At 40.2% G+C, this 17,351-nt stretch overlaps 1 protein-coding gene across 7 annotated transcripts in view; it reads left to right on the top strand.

The window, feature by feature from the left end:
- DDR2 (discoidin domain receptor tyrosine kinase 2) overlaps nucleotides 1-17,351 on the top strand; it is a 133,557-nt gene that overhangs the window by 103,862 nt on the left and 12,344 nt on the right. For all 7 annotated transcript variants that reach the window (XM_045515837.2, XM_010953779.3, XM_074349726.1 and 4 more), the window contains 8 exons: nucleotides 3,272-3,515; nucleotides 6,544-6,606; nucleotides 7,428-7,558; nucleotides 10,507-10,717; nucleotides 12,141-12,364; nucleotides 13,609-13,736; nucleotides 15,840-16,031; nucleotides 16,304-16,538. In XM_045515837.2, the coding sequence (XP_045371793.1) occupies nucleotides 3,272-3,515; nucleotides 6,544-6,606; nucleotides 7,428-7,558; nucleotides 10,507-10,717; nucleotides 12,141-12,364; nucleotides 13,609-13,736; nucleotides 15,840-16,031; nucleotides 16,304-16,538 (1,428 nt within the window). The remainder of the gene's footprint in view (nucleotides 1-3,271; nucleotides 3,516-6,543; nucleotides 6,607-7,427; nucleotides 7,559-10,506; nucleotides 10,718-12,140; nucleotides 12,365-13,608; nucleotides 13,737-15,839; nucleotides 16,032-16,303; nucleotides 16,539-17,351) is intronic.

The following is a 17,351-nucleotide window of genomic DNA, read 5'->3' on the forward strand; positions in this document are numbered from 1 at the left end:
TGCTTAATAATGTGTTTAACCAATATGTACCAATGAACATGTGTATCAATTTAATATATATCATTGGCAGAATTTCTAGTCCCAGAAATAATAAGATGTATTTCAAACTCTCCATAAATTTATAATATTTAGTCAAAAGGCTTTGATCTTCTGGGGTCCCAGCAGCTCCTATTTAACTAGCTTATCACAGGTCAAAATTATTCAAAAGTATATTCTGCAATGAGAAGGTACTTGAAATTTCTTAGTAGCTGAGTCAGAGCTAGTCCTCTCAAGGTCAACCAGGTCTCATCTTTTCAAGGTTAAACAGGTCTCTAGCACATTTTAATTTTTCTGAGATAAATAAAAAATGAAAGATGACTTTCAGGTCACTGATGTCTTCCAGAATAGATTTTGCTACCTAGGCAAATTATTGCCTGTTTCCCTCCCTACCCTGAATGTAGTTTAAATATACCATTAAAAAAAAAAAGTAAACCCACAGAGCATTTAAAAAAAATGAAAACATTACCTATATCAAAACAAATGGGATACATGTAAAACGACACTGAGTCAAATTCATGATATTGAATATTTTCTACATTATTAAAGAAGGAAGTAGCAAAACAAATGAACTAGACATTGAATTCTAATATCAAAGATAAATGCATAAACCGATTTATTAAAAGCAGAAAACTATAGAAATCATATACCCAAAAGCTTATTCTTTGGAAAAATATAAAATAGAAAATGTTTTATAAGACAAATTAAGAAAAAAATAATGAAAAGAAAGGTACTTTGAAATATATATGCATTTTTCAAAATGTATTCTCTTTATTTAATAAATATATGTCTACAGAGAAATGAAATTCTATGCTATTTATTTGCATTTCAGGAGGATTTCCAAAACGTCTGTCGGAGAGCTTATTACCTTCTCCACAGGCCACTCACCCAACACTTCACAGATTTCAAAACATCTGAAAAATCTATTGAAACTGTAGATGGTATTTCTTTGATTTTGTTCTTAGCCTTGCTCCATTTACTTGTGTTCAATAAACTGGGACTGTTAACTCATCCCAAAGAAGGTATTGACACATGTTTTCATCATTAACATTTAGAGGCAAATCCAAATGGAAAAGTTGAGGTGATTCGCCCCCTGTTCTGATGTTGACTGACCAGACAGGTCAAATCTCTCTGAGTGCCAGTTTCCGTATTTAGTGCAGGAAGAGCTGGACCAGAGGGTTTTTAATGTCTCCAGTCACTCTAATATTCCATGATTCCATTCTTTTTTTTTTTTTACTTTTTCATACTATGTTTATTTTAAAAAAAAACTACATATGTTAAGCTCTTTTTCTTTTTTTAATAGCAAAAAAATTATTCTTTTTTCTTAAATGGAATACTATTCAGCCATAAAAAAGAATAAAATAACACCATTTGTGGCAACATGGATGGATCTGGAGATTGTCATTCTAGGTGAAGTAGCCAGAAAGAGTAAGAAAAATACCATATCATATCACTTATTTGTGTAACCTAAAAAAAAGACACAGGTTCCATTCTTTTAAAGTATCTCTAATCTGTAAATTTCTGTGACAATTACTGCTTTTTCCTCAGCTAAAAGTAAATTCTGACTGGTAATTTTGTATTGACTGTCTAGAAACCAAGGGAGGGTATTGACGATAGTTGAAGGGTTACAATTCAGGACCTAAACAAGACATAAAATGGACAATGAATGACAGTGATGCTTTTCTACCCCATGAAATCTCTAAATTCAGGGAATAGTGACCAGCAAATCTCCATTTTCCACATAAGACTGAGCCAGAGGATATGTTACTAACTACCATGAGAGATTTGATTTAGTTACAAACATGTACCTTCCATTTTCTTTTAAATTGAAGTGTAGTTGATTTACAGTATTGTGTTAGTCACTGGTGTACAGCATAGTGATTCAGTTGTACACACACACACACACACACACATACACATATATATATATATATATATTTTATATTCTTTTTCATTATAGGTTACTACAAGATATTGAATATAGTTCCCTGTGCTATATAGTTGGACCTTGTTTATCTATTTCATATATAGTAGTTTGTATCTATAAATTGCAAACTCCCAATTTATCCCTCTCCCCACTTTTCCCCCTGGTAACCATAACTTTGTTTCCTATGTCTGTGAATCTGTTTCTGTTTTGTAAATAAGTTCATTTCTATCATTTTTTAAGATTTCACATATAAGTGATATTGTATGATATTTGCCTTTCTCTGACTTAATTCACTTAGTATGATAATCTCTAGGTTCATCCAGGTTGCTGCAAATGGCATTATCTTATTCTTTTTTATGGCTGAGTAGTATTCCACAGTGTATATACAGACCACACCTTCTTTATCCAGTCATCTGTCAATGGACATTTAGGTTGCTTCTATGTCTCGGCTATTGAAAACAGTGCTGCTGTGAACATTGGGGTGCCTGTACCTCCCATTTTTGAGGGATGCTACACACGGCAAGGTGCTGCAGAGGAGCTATTGTGGAGTCTTTGTTCCTGATGGCCCTTAAAAGCCATACAAATATCCTAGTAAGAGAGTCACGGCAGCAAGTGAGAGGGTGCAAAGCTACCTTCGCCAAGACCTTTTTTTCTCATCTCAGAAAATATCTGTGAGGAAGATTTGATGCCCTCATCAAAATGGCTTTTCCTAAACTGGATTTAATTCAGAGAGAGAATTAAGTCTTAGGTCTCCAGCTGAAAAATTCTAATACCTGGAACTTGAAATGAGATTTCTAAAGAGAAAGATGAAATTGTTTTGGATTGTATATTATTTCAGGTTTCTGATCTAAACCTATTGAAAGGAGTAGACTGGCTTTGGAATGCGCCTAGGAGGAAGTAGTTCAGAATAGCTTGATTCTGGGCAGATAGCAACCGCGATTGAGAGGATCAGAGTGGTTGAGAGGGCTATAGATAAGACAGCGTTAAGGGCAAGGAAGGACCTGAGAGGATGCTGGCCCAGCCTTCATTTAACAGTTGAGGACACTACTCCCAGCAGCATGCAGTGAGGTGCCCAGGGGAGCACAATCGCAGATGGGTGCCTGGGGTAGAAGCCCAGATTTTATGAGATCAGAGCAGTGTATCACTGCCACTACTGAAGTTCCTAGAAGGGAAAAATCCAAGACTGCAGATCGCCAATTATTCACCAACGGTGGTGCTCAGAGAAACAGGCAGGTCTGGGATCTTACTGGGTACCCAGTGCCACTCAGCATGATCATCCTGTCACTCACATGCCTTTTTCTCTGCCAGGTCCACTGCAACAACATGTTTGCTAAAGGTGTGAAGATTTTTAAGGAGGTACAGTGCTACTTCCGCTCTGAAGCCAATGAATGGGAACCTAACGCTGTCTCCTTCCCCCTTGTCCTGGATGATGTCAACCCCAGTGCTCGGTTCGTCACAGTGCCCCTCCATCACCGCATGGCCAGTGCCATCAAGTGCCAATACCATTTTGCTGACACCTGGATGATGTTCAGTGAGATCACCTTCCAATCAGGTTGGGAGCTCAGGGGGGCCCTTAAAGGAAGTGGGAACTGGGTGGTGAAGGAGAAAGGTGTTGTCTGGAGCTTCTCGTTGGCAGGCTCTGAGAGGAGGAGGATTGTATAGGTGGCTTCTTAAGGGTACACAGAGGGAATCTTTTCTCAGACTAGTTTAGTTGTGGAAGGGCAGGGGGTGAGGATGAGGAAGTGGGCAGAATGTTTACTTGGCTCTCATATTTGTCTAAAAGAGATGTAAGATAAAGAATTAAAGAAAATGAGTACAATGTGTTAAAACCTTTATATAAATTAAGCCAGTTAAGGGGAAGCACACCTAAGCACTATTAAAATATTATGAAAATGTTTAAGTGAAAATACCTAAATATACACAAAAATGTCTAAATATACCCAAAAGAGAACAATGAGCCCCCATCCATCCATTAGCTTTACTAATTTACTATTTTTTTGTCATGCTTGTTTCCTTTATTCATTCCTTTTTGCTATAGTATTTTAAAGCAAATCTGAGACATTTGATTTCATTACTAAAAATTTTAGAGTATATATAAGAAAATAACATTACATTCATAATGCCATAATAACACCTAGCAACATGTATTAACAAATAATTCCTTAATATCATATAATAGCCTGTCTACACTCAAGTATCCTGGATTGTCTACTAATGTCTTATTACTGTTGGCTTTATTGAATTAGGATCCAAATAACAAGGCCCTCTTGGTGTACTTCCTTTATATATTCCAAGGTGATGTCTCTTTTAATCTAAAACAGTCCTTTAAAAAAAAAAATTCTATTCTGGTTTGGCTGATTGATTTCTGTGGTGTCATTTTACTCGAGCTCCTGTCCTCTGTCATCCTGTAGACTGGAGGTTTTATCTACAGGCTAATTTGATGCAAATTCAATATTTACTTTTGCCAAGGGTTTTTCATAGATGGTGCTGTGTACTTTATGTTGAGCCCCATCATGGAGGTATCTCGTTAGACTCTCTCACTTTTAGTGATGCTAAGATTGATCTCTGGGCTCAGGCGGTTACCCTTTCATGGAAAGTTCCTCACCAACTTTCTCCTTGGGTTTTACCCTCCATGGATGACCACTGCTTACATTATTTATTTCATTAGGAGCTGCTAAATGGTGACTTTCTAATTCTTCTATTCCTTCTGTACTTATTAGCTGAATTTCTTCTGAATAGGAGAACTATTTCCCATATGCTTTTTTACCCTGAAATACAATTCACATTGGAAAGGCAGGACACATGATTAATTTTTAAGTCGACGTCCTACCAATCTTCAATGCTATCCAATAAGTTTTCTTTTATTTTTCAATATCATAATGCATTCACTGGTTTTTATAAATGTAGTATGTTCAATCAACTGCAATTATTATTTTTAATGCTCAAATTGTCCTGTATTTGACTGGAGCACACATGTTTAATCTGGCTCTGTCTTCTTTGGATTAGATAAATGTTTGATAACTATCTTGTTTTCTGAAAGAATGAGATGTTTCAAGCTCATTTCGAACATTCACTGCCCCAGTTGTTGAATCAAACAGTTCCTCGAGCAATCTTGGTTCCTTTTAGTGGGGAGTGGTATTTAGGGACCATAGCCGGGGCAATGAGGGTTGTGCCGGACCTTGAAAAGTTAAAAGGCATTTAGCACATTGTCTATACCATCACAATTTAGTTGGAAGCACAAAACCTATAGAATGATTTCTCATAAGATGCTCAAAGTGGTGCCAACAATAAGTGGTCAGAAGGAGAGAGGCCACTAGAAAGTAGATTTGTAATGCACGGTGTCAAAACGGTGAGATTAGCACTGGGACTGGAAGAAAAACATAAGCAAAAAACGACCTAAGAGAAGAGGAGAGAGTAATTTAAAAATAAACCAGAAGACTTTGTATTTCCTGATTTGATTTTTAAAAGAAGAAAACTTCAAGATGTTTTGCTCAATAAGATGTCCTGGTAAGGAAATAGAGCATGTGTTTAGGAAAACAGGCCCCAGTGTCTTCTGTTATAAAATTTTAATCTGAGAGCAAATGGGCTGCTTATTTTACATCCAGTATTTATTAAGAGCAGAAATTTAGATTTTCAAAAGCAGTGTCATTTACACCATAAGTGTTAACTCGGGGACGGTAGGTTCCTGTCATCCTCAGGGATTCTCTCTGCGGAGTAATTGGTACGCTTATTCTTGCTATCGCTAATTACAGCTAAGGACTATGGTTACTGATGCCTGCGGTCTCTTGAACTTTAAATTTAATATCATGATGATATTAATTTTCACTGAAGCCTGAGGATGCAATTCAGGAAAGTACAGATAAAGGCCAGACATTTTCCTATTTATATAGCAATGCTAAAAAGAAGAAAAATTAGGATTTTTGGAGGGGGTGTCTCTTTAGAAGGAAAATGCATGTTCTAATTCTTGACCCCACCTTGAGTAGACAAATCAGAGGGAAAAATTAGTTACCAACATCAATCTGTCAAATACACTTTTGGGATCTAGTCTTAGAAGTTTCAACATCGCTGTAAAGGATACTTTTAATTTGTTCATAAGGATGAAGGCTTAATTTATAAACTAAAGGGCTAGGACAATGAAGCATATAGTGAAAACCCTTTTATGAAGCAATTTAATTTCCTTGAAGGGAAGATCGTCTTAGCGCTATGTCTGTCCCGTGTCTGCTTACCCATCGTATTCTCTCTACACTTTTCTGAGCCAAGGTCTCACTTCCTATACATACTTAATGATAATGTGTGGTCACAGCCCTCTGACCACTCCTCCTTAAACTTTTTTTTTGTACCGTGACACTTAGTAGTTAATAATTTAAACAAAAATTTTATCAAAAAAAAAAAAGTTGCCCTTGCTATTTAGATGAATGGTGATATTTTTATGTAATATATTTGGGTGATTTCATTTCTAAGAAAGGCTGGTGGGAACCCACTAAATTGATTTCACACCGTGCTAGCTTAGAACCTGCCTTCAGAACAACTGCTGTCTAGCTGTCTTCTCCCCGGTTCTGACTCACCCTGTTCTGTAACAGATGCTGCAATGTACAACAACTCTGGAGCAATGCCCACCTCACCTGTGGCACCGACAACCTATGGTATGTGTGCCTCTTGCTTATAAAAATTAAGCCTGGGGGGCCTCCTGGAGGATGAAGAAGGGTGGAGATTGGCAAAGGCCTGAGTGTGCAGTAGGTTTGATACCAGGTGGCTTTGGATACAGAATAGCTCTGGAAAGACAGGACAGTCCACCTCCAAAGTTAAGGGCCCAAACTCACTCTTTTCACTGTTGGTTCCTGTAATTCTTCAGCTGAGGAAGAGCCTGGATCATTCCAACTGCTTCATGAAAGTTTGGGAAGCTTGGAGCAGAAACAGGAAAAGGGACATTTCTAGGTGAGACCCATCGTGAGGATCTCGGAGTGGAAGTCTGCGGAGCAAAATGCTTGTCTCTCTAATTGGAGATAAATATGGCAAAGTATATCCATTGCTTCAGACAGTCACTGGCCATATAAGTCAGCAATCTGGGAAACATGAGATCAAGTTTCTCCAAAGAGGACTCTCAGCTCCCATGACGGGTCTCAAAGAATGCAGAGTGAAGCTGATTCTTCACCTGTTTTTCATGAGGTGTGATTAGGGGCCAGTAGACTTAGGCCATGGTATAAAGGAGCAACATTTTGGGAAGAGTGGAAAACCTCTCCATTATCCAGTCTAATTCATGATGAGGAGGAGGCTACTGTCCTACGGTGAACTGTAGAATATAGGGCCAAAGTAACCCAAGCGTAGCAGAAGCGTTAAGGTGGCACCTTGTGGAATTATCTTGAAGGAACAGGTTCTGCCTCCTTATGTCTAGTTCAATCCCTCATGCTTTTCTCCTTGCCCCATGAGATGATAATATTCTTCATCCGTCTTTTCCTGGTTACAGATCCAATGCTTAAAGTCGATGACAGCAACACTCGAATCCTGATTGGCTGCTTGGTGGCCATCATCTTCATCCTCCTGGCCATCATTGTCATTATCCTCTGGAGGCAGTTTTGGCAAAAAATGCTGGAGAAGGTGAGGAAATGCAGAACAATCGTGGGATGGGAAGCTGCTCCATCCTTTCCTACGCTGCTGTTGACCCAGGAGTAAAGGGCAAATTACAAAATTATTTACACGTTTAGAGAGTAAACTGAGGACCCCCAAAAACATAGGAATGGAGAAGCTTGGCTGAAAGGAGTCAGAAAAGAATAAGCTAAGTCCATTTTCTCATTTTTAGAATGAAGATTTTGAAGAAAACTAAAAAAACTCTTCCCAACACACTGAATCTCAAAACGCTGGCATCTCCCTTGAAGGTTGGAGGAGAGTTCAGGCATCTGCCTTTTTTTTTTTTTTAAACAAGTGATTCTGATGCACAACTCAAACCTAGCTAAAGTTTCTGATAATTCTGTTCCTTCTCTTCTTTTACCAACTGTCTGTTTGTTTTTTTGGTGTGTTTGTGTATGTGTGTGTGTGTGTGTAGAAAAACATTCAGCCTCACTGATATCCAAGCTAAGTTTCTCACAATTCTATTCCTACTCTTTCTTGTACTTGAAAGCTTTGGTCATGCGTCCTTCTGAGTCCCTCCTCAGATTTTTTTTTGTCTAGGCCAAATGATCTATATATTTTCTGTCCCATGTGTCTTGTCACAAAAACTTTTTTCATGATTTTACTTGAACCTCATTGAATAATGGTGAGTTGGGTATAGTAGTTATATTTAACTGTTTTTCTGATGAGAAAAATGTGATGTGTTCAAGGTCATACAACTAATACCCTGTTTTCTATGCTTGTTCCAGTTGTCAATCTTGAGGTATGCTGGCTTCTTTTCTTCTAAAATATACACGTTCCACCACAGATGGGATATCTATGACGTTTCTTGGTTTCTTAGGCCAAACAGAAACTGAGTTCTGCTGCTACGTGTCTGATACTCTTGGGATTTGCTGATGATAAAGTGTTTCTAGCTTTGGCCATGGACATCTTCCCTGGCCAATGAGTTCAAGTGGATGTGGACTGTAAGAGGCCCTGGAAACTCTGGGCTGTGAGGCTTGGAAGTGCCCCGGGAGGGCAGGGAACAGGAGGGAGCGTATAGTCTAATTGTGTTTTATAGCTTCTGTGTCTGGTCCTGGGCTCTCAGAGGAGACCAGTGCCTATGTGGAGTACATACCCGAAGAGGTGATAGGGCACCGTGAGAATGGACTTGAATCTTCTGAACTTTTTGTGGGTAGGACAAGAGGGAAGGGACTGAAATCAGTGAAGTGAGGGGAATGACCCAGACAAGTAGCTTGCAATTCCTTCTGATCTGTTACATATTCAAGGGCTAAGATGATTGAGGTCTATTTTAAGGTCTTTCGGCAGAAGTATTTCATGGAAGAGAAGTCCCTCTTTGCTTCCCATAGAGACTTCTATCATTAGTCTGAAAACACTTTAACTAAATTAAAGCTTTCAATCCATAAAGAGTGACTGAAGGCTGAAAGGTAGAATCCACAGAGAGCTCACCCACTGGCATGAGGCAACATCAAAACCTTTCTTCTTGTAGAATGTTGGAACACACTGGGTATCTGAATTCCCAGGTGAGGGGTAGCAAAGAGTGGTGGTGGTGGTAGAAGCTGGTGGACTGAAGGGTCAATGGACAGCTTGAAGCTGATATGTGTTCTTATTGAATACTCTGTTTTGACTGCATTTTAGTTGAGGAGAGGAGGGTCTCTGTTCTCTACTCAATGAGATATTTTTCTCTTTATTTGAGCAAGAATTTACCACTCTTCTCTGACTCATTCTTCTGAGTCCCACTGGGATATATTCATGGGCTGGGGGAGGAATTTTGGATTGGAGACTCTCCAGGTACAAGGGGGAACAAAATTTTTGCCCTTGAATATTTAACTTAGTCCTTCAAGAAATTCTTTCTCTCCCTATAAAGCCCGAGTAAGATAATTCAAGATGCCCTGGAATAACACATGATTTCTTCCTGGGGAAAGATTTTTTTTTTTTTTTGTAGAAAATCCTTAAGCATACACATATATTACCAAAAAAAATTACTCAAGATAGCCTTATGCTATAGCATTATTTGCAAGATACTTACAATGGTGTTCTCAGAATTCACTCTTTGAGAGAGTCAACCTGTATTTATTGAGTGCCTACTCTGTGCTGGGCTCCGTGCTCAGTATTGAGGCTGTTACTACAATAAAGGACCTCTCAGTCTAAGGTATGGAGCAGACATCCAAGTTTTTCCATTGAGCACCCGAAGTGTGTTTGTTGGAGTAGAACATTTTACGTGTTTGCATCCAAATAGTCACATATATTCAGATTCTGGGGTTGTCCTTCTGAAGGTGCAGGTGGATAACATTAGACAGGATTCCAGAACAATCAGTTGTTTTATTCTTCTTATTCTTGTGTTAGGTATCATTCACCTCAGTATCCCTGGATGCCTAGGACTTTCCTTTCCTAGTTTGTAGCCATTTCATTTTTGGTTTGTAAAAGTGCAGGCTTGAGGGGGTATTACCGTGACCTACAGAGCCAGAGTGATCAGGTGAACTACAGCTTCATCACATTGCAGCACATTTGTTGAGTTAATGAACATTTTAATGTATGTCTATACAAAATCAAAGCTATGGAATGGTGTCAGGAAAAGCCATTATTTAACAGAACATTGAAAACTCTAAGATTGAGGAGATCTTTGATTGGCTACTGAGGTAGGTTCTTATGGTACCATATGAGTAATGCTTGTAAGTGCTTCAGTGGAAGCTAATGAATGTTGGCCAGCACAGACATTTGGAGGTCAAATTCTGCCTTGAAGAAGTGAAGGATTAGTCTAAATTTCTACAACACAGGCATTGGTGGAACCAGACTGCATCCCTGACACTTGCATTGCTTCTGGAGTTTGAGTATTAAGGAGTTGTTTCACCTGAGTGGAAGAGCTGGGTTTAAGAAGAGGACAGAGTGACGATCTTCTTTGTGCCAGCATGCCTTTCTCCCCACTCCTTCTCTTCCAGGCTTCCCGTAGGATGCTGGATGATGAAATGACAGTCAGCCTTTCCCTGCCAAGCGAGTCCAGCATGTTCAACAATAACCGCTCCTCATCGCCAAGTGAGCAGGAGTCCAACTCCACCTATGATCGCATCTTCCCCCTTCGCCCTGACTACCAGGAGCCATCCAGGCTGATACGGAAACTCCCAGAGTTTGCTCCAGGGGAGGAAGAGTCAGGTGAGGATGAAACAGCTGGCAGATCATTGAGGGACAAAATTTAGGAAGGTGTGACACTATTCTTCCTACTCAACCAAATCTAAGTTTTATCCTAGAGAAGCCCACCTTCTCCTGGGAAGTCCACACTGTCTTTCTAAATTTGATCTGCTGCTGCTCCTAGCCTATTCTGAGCTCCCTTCCTTTGCTGTGGGACATAGCAGATGTTTGGAGGGACCCACATGTCAGAAGAAGAAAACAAATAAAACGTGTTACTAAGATGCTAACACTAGAAGAACCTAAACAGTCTAATGAGTCCAACCTCCTCATTTTTCATAGGAGGAAAGTGAGAAAGCTCAGATAAGGTACTCCTCCAGCATGAAACACCATCGGGGTGAATGCAGGACAAGAATTTGACCTGGAGGAAGAGAAAGTAAAGCTAAAGACACGTTAGAATTCCCAGATTTTTAGCCACCTAGATAATTGAGTTTTTTCTAACTTTTTAAATTTCTCTTTGGTGAAAATTTATTAGACTAATACAAGATTTTCTTACAAGAGTAAGTATTTCTTGCCTTTTCTCAGCAAAAGCATTGCTTTGATAAAACAGTGCCAATTGAATCACATCCCAATGTTTTTGAAAAAGTGCTACAGAATGACATCAGATGGGGTGGTGGGGTCATCAGTGAGGCTCAGAGCAGCTTTCCCATGAGGTCAGCAACCAGAGAGTGACCCCAGTCAGTAGAAGAGGACTGGTGGTGCTCAGGAGAGAGCTAGTTGGAGAAGTAGACAGGACTAACTGTGAGAGCATAGACTTTCCAAAGGGTCCTTCCAAATGAAGAAAGGAAACTACTGTGTATTTAGATAGGAAACACTGAAGGAGCATATTGAACTACAGAAATTTTACAGAGGCACCAAGAATAAGGGATATAAATGAATTTATTTCCTAGGCTGAACCAAAGTAATTTACCTATTTTCTGAAGTCTTAAACACACCCCCACCCTCATATTTTAATGTGTTTTTTTCTAACGTTAGGATGTATCTTAAGCTAGATGATATAAATTTAGTCAGAAAGTTTTTAATCTCTAAAATAAGTTATCATATCGGTGATAGTACCTTAAAATTAAGGAAATACGCTATTAAATCTTCAAACTTTAATACCTCCACCCAAATATAGTGCAGGCCTTCCTGTGGCTACACCAGAATTTCACGAGCTTAGCCAAGGAGGTTGTTAAGGGTCCTGTAGTAAGAGGGTACAGATAAGTGGTGGCCTGCATTCTGAAGGTCACAAGAAAGAGCCTCTAGAGGACTCATTCCCCAAATAAGAATGTCACGGCGTAGGTTAGGCTGTCTCGGGGGCACGTTTTAGCCCTCGTTTCAGATTTTCTTTTTTGAAGAGATCTCCAAAGATAACCCCTTGGAATGAGACTCCTTGTCCTTGTCTTCCCAGGCTGCAGCGGTGTCGTGAAGCCGGTCCAGCCCAGTGGGCCTGAGGGCGTGCCCCACTATGCAGAGGCTGACATCGTGAACCTCCAGGGGGTGACCGGAGGCAACACCTACTCAGTGCCCGCCGTCACCATGGACCTACTCTCAGGAAAAGATGTGGCTGTGGAAGAGTTCCCCAGGAAACTCTTAACTTTCAAGGAGAAGCTGGGAGAAGGCCAGTTTGGGGAGGTGAGCTGGCTTTTTGAATGGGGCCTTTTTTGGTAGCTCAAAGGAAGTGGTTGAATAAAAACGGCCAGTAGAGCAAAGTGTCCCATCCAGAGTGCATTCACACTGAATGTCTCCTCCGCTTGCCTCTCCTTGCACAGTCCTCGAGAAGACTACTATTGGGTCAACCTCATCTTTGCCAAATAGCTGTGGAATTCCTGGGAATTCTGATTTTTTTATATAGAAGTCTTTAAGCAGGCAAGTCACTGGACTTAGATATCCTGAAAAACCTTCAATATTTTGAAAAATTTTTACAATAGGTTATAGAGGGTGGGGACCATAAGATGTGATCATCGGTTATAAACTGTCCAAGAACATCCTGCTATTTGATAGCCACTTTGGGTTTTTTTTTTTTCCCTTTTCATGGGAGTTACGTGTAAAATGGTCAAAAACAGCCTCGCCCCTGCCTTTGGTCCCAGAATCAGCCGCTAGGGAATGAATCACTAGCTAAGATAAGGAGGAGCGCTCTTCGCAGTCGCCCTCAGAGTGACGCGCGTAATACCTGACTCTTCACTCTTACGTCAGTCACATGAGCCGTCTGAGAATTCAAAGCAATGATTTAAGTGGCAATAGAAGTTCTTTACCACCACCCGCTAAATTCCAAGTGTAACTTGGTTTCATAAGAATATGTGATTGGTTTCCAGTGTGGGTGGCATGCATCCTTGTGAAGGTTTGGTGGCGGTGGAGCTAGAAGGGTCCGTGGCACCTGTTTATGGTGTTGTACGCACCCATTCTGTCTCCTGGGTTGGAAACACAGGCTCGTTATACTGTCACTAGTATGTAGGGGTTACTGATAATGCTAACCCCATACTAAGGGATTAGTTAGAGAGGAAATTGCCTTCTGTTTTGCTCAATCCAGTAACTAAACTTACTTGAATCAATGCTCAAGCATTTATACCAAATGACGTTTTGTAGTGGCTTTACTGTAACAAAATACGATGCCACAGATTCATTCGCGTAACTAATATTCCAATCAACGCATATTTCCTTTATAAAGCAGTTCCATGTCATATTAGCTTGGTGTCTTACCACTGTTTTTATCAGTGATTGGAGTCAAAGATGTGCTGTTACACGTATCTTCTTACTGGCCTTTTGATTATTTTGCCTGAGTTGTAAGAGCTAGCTGATCTCCAGGAAATGCCCAGCAAGAGCACTGAGGCACCTTCAGGAGAAAATGATCATGCTGAGACTAGATGACTTTTGTCTAGGTCCATCTCTGTGAAGTGGAGGGAATGGAAAAATTCAAAGACAAAGAGTTTGCCCTAGATGTCAGTGCCAACCAGCCTGTCCTGGTGGCCGTGAAAATGCTCCGAGCAGATGCCAACAAGAATGCCAGGTCTGTGGTCTGCATTTTGAATTTTCCTTTATGTATTTCAACCTTCAGGATCAGGAACACTTCTGGAAATGTCTGAGCAATTTTTTTTTTTTTCTTTGAGATGGGAAGGTCTGCGAGCTGCCTTACCTAACATTTCCATGGCTGTACTTTCTTTTCCTGATAGTCCTCATCTCGGTTCTCACCTCTCTCAAAAACAAATGTACATTTTCTGTTGGATCTGCTACATATTTACTTCCTACCCTCCTCTGCACAGCACTGTCCTCCCCAGCATACATAGCAGTCTGAATGCATCCTACCTCTTCAGTTGTTGTACAGAGACACACTCCTGAATGTCGCTACCTCTCCTTGCAAACTTTTCACAATCACACACATCTTTCTTGCTAAGCTTCTTCCATTCTCCTTTTTCCTTCTGCATTTCTATTTACTTTCTCATCCCTTTTTTTCTCTTTTATGCTCCTTTTCTTCTATGTACAGCAACCCCCCAAATGAGAAGCTACCTCTGCTTGGAAAAGTATCCATGGACCTCAAAGCAAAAGGATCCCCAGTCCTTTAGCAGTTTGCCAAACTGGCTAATAATCTCTTGGATCCTTAACTACATACATTGGTTTCCAGCCCTACTCCGTTGTCTGACAGCCTTTCCGTTACAGTAATGGTGAGTTAATCCTCACCCAGAGAGGCATGTTGGTTGAAAGCTGGTTGTATGTGTCTCAGAGGAGTCCACACATCTGGGTAACATATGCATTTCCCCCTTTGGGTTGGCTTGATTTGTCTCACTGACATTCAAAGGGAGGGAAAATTTATGATCCCTATTCCTCAAATTATCATAAATTCCAAGAATGGAGATAGGGTTTCATTAAAAGTCTTGGAATCGACAGGATGTGGAATGAAGAAAGAAAGGCAAGGGAACAGAACAGAACTGTGGAGGTTTTGGAATTTTAACTGTGAGAATTTCAATCTTCAGAATATTAGTATGAATGACAAGTGACATCCTCTGGGTCCCAGAGAGAGATAGAATATTCCCAGTATTAATCTTAGCACATCACTGGAGAAAGTGGCAAGAAGAAAAAAAAAAAAAAAAAAAAACTACAGACGGTGACCAAGACTTTGCCCATTGTTTTGTTTGGTGAGGTTTGGTGTCCCACCTGTGTCCCCTCCAATTTAGCAATGATGGATGGCTTAGACTCTGGGCCCTCCCAAGCCAGGGAACCCCTGGTTTGAGGTTGAAGGGGGGATGAAAGAGGGGAGATGTTGCATCAGGACTACGTTGATTTCACAGACTTTAGATTGACATAGTATGACTCCCAGGCCAGGATTTCTAGAAAGCTCACAGGAGACTTATAGCCAGTCTGTTCCAATAGTTTTGAGAATGTGGGCTAGTGGTCTCACAAATCCAAATATTGTAACTGGGAAAGTTATAGCCCACTTTGTGACTCAAGGGTGGGTGTCACTGTCTACTCCAAGTGTTATTAGTGTTGGCCAACTGAGTACTTCTTTTGGAATGACCCCGCATTTCCACCGCAAACTTTAAACAGCTCTGCTTTGAACAGGCTACTAAGTGTGTGCTGTGATTGACTGCGGGCGTGCCCTGCATTAAGAAAAGCCAGGATGGGGAAATAAAAAATTATCAGATAAACCAGAGGATGGTCATTCACTTTATAAACAATGTCCTTGCCTTTATTTATGGAGTGACTCCATGGCTTTTTAAAAGCATAAATACCCCCATTGCACTTAAAATATGATTTCTAGACAAAGATTTTATTTTTAAGATGAGGGAGCAGGATATATTTGATTTAACAAATGTTGATCACTTTCTGTGTGGTAGGGATGCAAATGTGAATGTCATGGTTCATGTTCCCCGCAAATTACAATTGAATAGGGTGCATCGTATTCCAGAATGAGTGAAGTGAGACAGTTTCCAGGTACCAATGTCTCTGTCCTCACCAAAGGTTATCCAAAGGGGAACAAGACTGGATATAATGGGGAGGTCTAGATGGAACAAGAATGGATATAATGGGGATGTCCAGACTTTGCTGTGTCTTCTTCCCCCATCTTGATTCTAACTCTGGGAGCCTCTGGGCTTATCTATGTCTGTGTCCTCCAAAGGAATGATTTTCTTAAGGAGATAAAGATCATGTCCCGGCTCAAGGACCCCAACATCATCCGTCTCTTAGCTGTGTGTATCACTGACGATCCTCTCTGCATGATCACTGAGTACATGGAGAATGGAGATCTCAATCAGTTCCTTTCCCGCCATGAGCCCCCCAGTTCTTCCTCCAGCGATGTACCCACTGTCAGGTAAACAAGCCAGGTCTTCCATCTCTTCCCTGTGTTTGTGAGACTCACCTGGGATCTGGAGATGGGGAGCAGTAAGCCTTAGAGTTCATCAGTGTCCTGGGATGGCAGGGGAGGTTAGTGTGCAGGGAACAATGGAGCAGCTGCCCTTTGGGGGAAAGCAAAGAGAAGGGGTGTTGTGATGGGAATCCCAGTTTGTTGGTACCACCTTTAGAAAGTGGACCTTTCACAGCTTCCTCTCTCCATAGGCGACTTTCTCTCTTCTGTTTCCTCAGTTACACCAACCTGAAGTTTATGGCCACCCAGATTGCTTCCGGCATGAAGTACCTTTCCTCTCTTAATTTTGTTCATCGAGATCTGGCCACGCGGAACTGCTTGGTGGGTAAGAACTATACCATCAAGATAGCTGACTTTGGAATGAGCAGAAACCTGTACAGCGGTGACTACTACCGGATCCAGGGCCGGGCGGTGCTCCCGATCCGCTGGATGTCCTGGGAGAGCATCTTGCTGGTGAGTTCTCTGCATCTCTGAGCTCCACCCTAGCAGCTGGCGTGTGGGCGGGTGCACAGGGCATGGAGGGACACACCTGAGACAGCAGGAGGCAGACGATAAATAGGCTTTGATACTTCCTCTGACTTGAGATGATTTGCTTTGTATACTAAGTATTATGTTTTTGACACCTGCCTACTTCTGCTGCTAAAATGTAACACGCTTACTATAGAAAATTTGGGAGAAAAGTTTAAAAATATACCCATAATGATAAGAGATTTAGTGTCATTTCTTCCTCTCTACCCTGTCTGCCTACTGATTGATCTGAATTAATTTAGAATGTTAAAATCTTGTCATTTAAAGAACGGTAATCCACACAAAATATTTTCCTTCTTTATTAATTTCATAATAATGTTTTCAATTATTATCTAGACTGATCTCTATTTTTATGTTAGGGCTATCACCATTTACTTTTTAAGTTCCTCATTCTTTCCTTTATAATTTTTATTCAACTCTTGGTATTTTGGACTATGAGTGAATAATTTTTCCAAATGCCTCTCTTAGAGATATATCTTCTGACCATGCATATTTGAGATAATTTATTGTTGATTTTATACCACTTAGCTGATTTATAGAATTAATAGATTTTAAACTTTTACTTCCCACAATGCTGTATACATGTAATTTTGTCTTTTGTCATTTAATATTGCAGAGAAAAGCCTGAGAGCAATCTAGTTTTGTTCATTTATTATTAATCTGTTTATTTCTTATTCATATTCTTATAGGACTCATTAATTTATTTTGAAATGAGCAAAATGTATAGTTATCCTAACT

This window comes from Camelus bactrianus, chromosome 21 (assembly GCF_048773025.1).
Source record: "Camelus bactrianus isolate YW-2024 breed Bactrian camel chromosome 21, ASM4877302v1, whole genome shotgun sequence".
NCBI classification, from domain to species: Eukaryota; Metazoa; Chordata; class Mammalia; order Artiodactyla; family Camelidae; genus Camelus; species Camelus bactrianus.